A 6,048-nucleotide genomic window follows, 5' to 3' on the forward strand; every position below is an offset into this window, starting at 1 on the left:
GGAAAAAAAGGCGGGCACCCAATCGCTGCTGCCTGCTGAACATCTAATCAGTTCTACCTGCTTATGACAAACAGCAAGTGAGCTTCTTCAAATACCATGTACTGTCTCTGTCATTTCTTCTAGTTGCTTCTGACAGTGAACTGAGTTTATATGTGCTAGACAACATTCCACCCTATTACTCATACCCAAGGTTTATTCAAGTATTGAGGGGGAAAAAAAAAAGAAAAAAATAAAAATAAAAAAGACAAGCTACCCTGTTCAGCCTTATTTATCAACTGGAGAAATCGTAAGAGAATTCTAGAGGTCACCGTGACTGTCTTTAACATGCATTAATCCCATACTAGGCACATCTCTCAACAGTAAGTCCACCTACTCTGCTAGTCATACATCAACAAGACTGCCAGTTGACAAAATGCATGGATTCTTCTGGCAAGCTTGGTAACTTCCATCAAAATCCTTTCTTCAGTCCTGAGTATAAACTTCTTTTGAAGGCAGTGACAATACCCCCTCCAAACTCATACATACCTGATCACAACCTGCATTCACCAGTTCCTGGAGCATCTGCCTATTTACTTCAACAGCTGCTGTAGTGCTCGACTCGTTAGCAAAAGGCAGCAAAGAGTATCTAATTTCTCTCAGAGCTTTCTGATATGGTCCAAATTTGGGTGTTTGTCTCATCTGCTGCTGCCTTGCAGCATCCTTCCCTATTAAAATCTTAGGGTCCAGAGAAGTTTCACTGCCTGGTCCAACAGGTAGTCCTTGACCTGAAGACTTGGATGGCTGCTTTAATCCTTCTCGAATCTCTTGTAACCTTTGTCTGCTGTTTCCAGAATATGTTGTAGCAGGAAAAGTCTTTGGCCTCATTGTTAATCCAGTTTTCTCTGAGCATAAATACAGCTTTACTCTTTTTTTTTTTTTTTTTTTAGATTATTTCAAAAAAAGTGTCACTTGATGGTATCAATTTATTGTAAACATAATCCTTTGAAAAGAAAAAGAAAAGGCAAAATTCTCAAGAAATTTCTGCCAACATTTTACTTCAGCTCACCATCTTCACGTTTCCTACAGAAATTGAAAATCCTTGGAATCATCATTTTGCAGATTGACAGTGTCTGAAACAAAAGAAAACAGAAAGTACATGCAATTAAGTTGATATTGTAAATGCCTCTGAAGAGACAGCATGACAATCAAGTGAAGCAGTTTAACCTATTAAGCTGTCACAGTTGGATTCCCTTTAATGATTTTCACTTTATCTGTTTTCAAGAACATGATTCCAAAAGGCTTTCTCAACACATTCCACAAATAATTTTCTATAAAGTTTCATTTTCAAAATAAATGAAAATAAAACACTTTAAAAGTGCAACATTTAAGAATTTTACAGTACCTTACTGCGGCAAGTTTCCCAACCAGCTGCATAATCAAATCCTGGACAAGCCTATCCTATTTCATAATTAGGGAACATATGCTCATGAAATGTTTTTCCCCCACTTAAGATTTTGTTTGTTTTACACTAGCTGAGCTCAGTTTCAGAAGTTTATGAAAAAGATTTATAATGGAAATATTGATGACTCTAACCATAGCAACTTCTAGTATTTCAATAACAAAGTGAATAACAGAAAGACAAGATATCTTGCCTTTTCCACATGAATACCTTAGCAAAGCCAGAAGGTAAGAATTTTCCCCAGAACTGGAAGGAGGAGGAAAAAAGAAAAGAGGGGTGTGTATATGATATTTCATTAGCTGTGCCTTATAGGGAAGAAAGAGAAAAGACGGGTAGATGGAGCTACTCGGTGACAGCAGAAGAGGCAGAACCAGCTCAGTTAGCATCCCAACACAAAAAAAAGACTTTGAGACAGTTTTATGCACCTCTCCTGACATGCATCAGAGAACAACTATGCAACATAGCTGAACTACTGTGCAACTTACCATCTCCGTGCAGCATGAAGTTGTTACCTTAACTAAGTCTTTGTGGTTTCACCATAACAAAAACATTAAATAATGGTACATTTGAAACAGAATTAAAAAGACAGCTTAAGCAGAAATGTCATCTCACTATTGATGCTGCTTACGCAAGTTTCTGCTGTTGCTATTACCACTTGCAAAGTGACTCCTGAATGGTGCTCAAGCCCCTTTGTTGGGAAGATCAAAATTTTGTTCAGTTGTTTTCAAATCACAAATACAGAAGATGGTAACACATTATGTTCCTCTCAGTTACTTAGAAGTCAACTGGATGTTTGTGATTTTTTTTTTGTTTAAAAAGGTTCTTCACTTCCGATCATAGCACATTTATCATTGTAAAGAGTCTCTCCAGAAAGCATTGTTCTTTATTTTCACATGCTCATACTAAAACTCAACTCCTTGAGATGACTCTTCCTACAATAGGTATAGCATTTCCCAACAAAACAACCACTTCCATACATTTGGCATCATTTCTCACTGGCAGGGAAACAGCTTACCGGTGCAAAGGCCAAGAGAACCTGGACACATTCACCTCCAAAGCCCATCACCACTTCCTACAGAGTCCAGTTCAAGCTTTCCTCTACAACCAAGGGCTGAAATGCAACAGTGAAGTGAGACCCAGAACTCTTTTACGATGGTTCACCAGTTCAAAATGCAGAAGCACAGACTAATCACTGAAGATCAATCTATGTCAACCTCTTTTGACAAGATTTAAATGCTCAGTTAACTAAATGACACCCATAAGGTATTCAAAGTCTTGATCTCCTCCAATCAGTACTCTCTAAGGGTATCCTGCAACCCTAACTCATAGAGGGCTAAGAGCGACACAAATGCCTGCACATTGGACAGGGTTTGTCACTTGTTTTAAGTGAAGTGCTAAAGCTGTTCATTTAGATTTTGGTATTTCCACAAACAACAAATCAGCTATTAAGTCAATAACAGATCAAGTTTTGACTGTTCTCAATGAAGACAAAAGCAACTGAAGGATCCCAAGAATAGGATTTTTTCTACTTAAAACACAGCAAAAGATAAAACATAGCGGTTTAAAAACAACAACAACAAAAAAGTATTGCAGCCTTTTTAGGATTACATCATAACTAGCTAATGCTTAAAAGATACAGAGCAATTAATTGGTCTGTAACTGTCTTTCTTTTCCTGACAGCAGCAGGCACCATATGGCTGGGTTTAGGAATCTGAGTTGTTCTTCCTTTTCAGTCGCTGTGCCAATCTTAAGGCCTGGGATGCACTGGGAAAGTTTGCACCACCCCCACCTTTTTGTAGCAAAGGACTGCTTTCCCACTTACACACATGCTTCACATAAAGAACTTTTGTGACCTTTAGCCTAAGCTCAAGTCTAATAATGCTAGGTCAAGCCAGCTGGCAACTTCCTCAGCTTACAATAGTGCTAAACCAGAAAGAAACGCTGATCATATGAATGAGAACAGCAACAACAGTAAGTACTGGAGCTAACTGCAAGTGTGTTTTCATATTTTGCAGAAAGGGTTTAATTAAATATTTAAGATAAGCCAAGAAATTGGAACACTAAATATTACAGATTATTTACAAAGAAAGAGAAGTTACCTGCTTTTTTAAATCTTCTTGTGATTTGCATTTTTAGCAAAAAATAAAAGGGTTGTATGCTTTAAAAGATATGTAGTGTGCCTAATTCTGTCTAAGTGTTTCTGACTGTACATCTGGATTTGGGTAACTCCACATCCTGATCTGTACCTTGCCTACAGCATGAATGTATCAATAGCCTTCCTGCCATCACAAAATTATTTCAGAATTGTTTTTGAGCTTCAAGCTATTCTGACTAAACAATCCTGAGATTTTTTTCCAAAAAGTTGTATGTTCTGCACTAGTTTGAAGCTTGTCTATTATCCTGAAGATAGAGTATTTCAAATAAGCGCAGCATTACTTCAATTGCATTGAGCTCGAACAATTTTTTAATAACTGATTATTTTTCTTCATTTGAGAAATACAAATAGCTGCTCTGGCAGCAACAAGCCAACCACACTGATATTATATGCTGATTGATGTCTGTTCTCCCAGCAGCACTAGCTATCCACTCTCCTGTTTCTTCATTCACCATCAGGTTGCATGTGCTAGGAGCAATGTGGAGATAGGACACAGGCAAGAAACCGAAGCCCAGCTGTGTTTCAAGAGCTGAAAGTCCCAAACCCCAACCAAGCTGGCGAGCTGTTTACCTAGTCTATAATCATGCAGACACTGTAGTGAGCTAACTAGCGATCACTGCAGAAGGAAAAAATAAAGTTTTGAGAAACTGCTACAACTGCCTTCCCTCTCCCAATTTACAGGTATTGCTTTGGCTCTTTTGGATCACAGATTCACAGAAGCAGGGACTGTCTACTTTGTACTGGAGGTCTAAAACTGTTGGGGGTGGCAGTGTTCCAAGAATTTCCTTATTACACCAGCGGTGCTCCCCTTTATAAGTGGGCACACGGTGAAAGTGAAAAGAACTGAAGCGAGGATTTCCCCAAAATCATTTCTCCTCTCCTTCCTCCTGCTGAGAAAACTGTCCCACAGTAACCGTGCCCCTGTCCCACTATCAACCATAAGCAGTGGCCCCGTCCAGCGCTGTGGGAAACAGCTCACCTTCCCCATCCACAGCAGACCAGCAGTAATTGACCGCAGAGCCCGGACACTCCAAATAAGCTATTTTGCGTCATTTGCACGAGTGCCTTTGCCGGGGAAGGCGATATTTCAACACGAGCAGCACTCACGAGGCAGGAGAGAGGGTGGCGAAGTGCTGAATTTTGGCAGTGACCTTCAACTGACTGGGAACAGCAGGGCCTCCGCCGCAGCCCGACCGGACCTGGCGGGCTCTGTCGGGCCCGCTCGGCTCCCCCCGGCCCCCGCCTCCACAGACGCCCCCGGCGCGGACCGGGCCAGGCTCCTGGCCTCCGACGGACCCCCGCCACCGGCCGGCTGCGCCGCCGAGGAACGCGGGAGCCCAAAGACCTTCTCCCCCATCCCCAAACCTTTCGCAGGCAGAAAGCTCCAAAAATAAACTCCGGCCATTTACCAGCAGCTCCGGCCTGCTGGGGCACCCCAGGGCGCGGGGGGAGCCGGGCTGTCCCGCCGGGGGCTGAGGCCTCCGGCAGGAGGGGAGCTCGCCGCCCGCCAGAGCTGGGCTGTCACACGGGTGTCCGGAAAATGTCGGAGGGTGCGGGCAGGGCGCCGAAGCTGCCCCCAGGAGGGACAGAGACACTCGGGACGCTCCCTGCCGCTTCAAGGACCGACCCGCCTTCGCGCCCCGCGTCTCCACACGACCTTCCCCTCGGTGCACGGCGGTTGGGGGCGGGGAGCGGAGCGCTCACACCCGGGGCTGAGGGGAAACCGCGGCGCCGCGCCCCCCCTCCCCTTCGCTCACCTCCTCGGGGCACCCAGCGCCACCGCTCGCCAACGGGGAGGGCCGTCAGGGAACGGCTCAACGGCGGCGGCGACCCCGACGGCGTGGGCCGGTCTCCATCTTCCCCCTTGGCCGTCCCGGGCGCCGAGTGCGGGGCGCAGTCGGGACATTCGCTACATTGTTGGCATTCCATTCGCGTCACGTGACCCGCGGCGCCCGCGTCATTCCACTGCCCCCCCCACCCCGCCCCTCCCGGCGCATACCAGCGGGGGGAGGGGCCTCCAGCGCGGCCGGGCGGGAAGGGCCGTTAGGGGCTGTCGCACCCCCGGGGGACCGGAGGGGGAGACCGCCACCGTGGGGGTCAGCCCCCCCCCCCTCCGCCCTCCGGTCCCCTCGGTGTGCGCTTCCCGAGGTTTACAGGCAGCTTGTAACACCTTTTCCCCTCACAAAACCCGCCCCGCCTCACAGCAGCCCCCCGCGGGGTTTTGGGGAGGGGGTGGCTGAGGTGAGGAGTGGAACGGTGTTGCCGCCGCTTGTGGACGTGAAAAGGGCCGAGGGAGGCGGCTTGGAGGTGCCTGTCCACTTGCCGGACACCCCAAAGTCATCTTAACTGAGAGTTTTGTGGTGATAACCTTTTACTACCATTTTTCCTTCCATGCTCAAGTAGCCATTTGAACACACAAAGTGGCAGGAATATCGATGCCTATTTGGCCTTTTCT

The 6,048-nt window shown here is 45.9% G+C and overlaps 1 protein-coding gene across 1 annotated transcript in view; it reads right to left on the bottom strand.

Moving 5' to 3' along the window:
* The window catches only part of LATS2 (large tumor suppressor kinase 2), a 49,195-nt gene extending 43,653 nt beyond the window's left edge, over nt 1-5,542 (bottom strand). Inside the window, exons 1-2 of the mRNA XM_056328257.1 lie at nt 5,351-5,542; nt 526-1,109 (exon numbers count right to left, since the gene is read on the bottom strand). Coding sequence (XP_056184232.1) covers nt 526-864 — 339 coding nt within the window. The 5' untranslated portion in view covers nt 865-1,109; nt 5,351-5,542. The remainder of the gene's footprint in view (nt 1-525; nt 1,110-5,350) is intronic.
* Nucleotides 5,543-6,048: the final 506 nt, after the last annotated feature.

This window comes from Falco biarmicus, chromosome 2 (genome assembly GCF_023638135.1).
Source record: "Falco biarmicus isolate bFalBia1 chromosome 2, bFalBia1.pri, whole genome shotgun sequence".
Taxonomy (NCBI): Eukaryota; Metazoa; Chordata; class Aves; order Falconiformes; family Falconidae; genus Falco; species Falco biarmicus.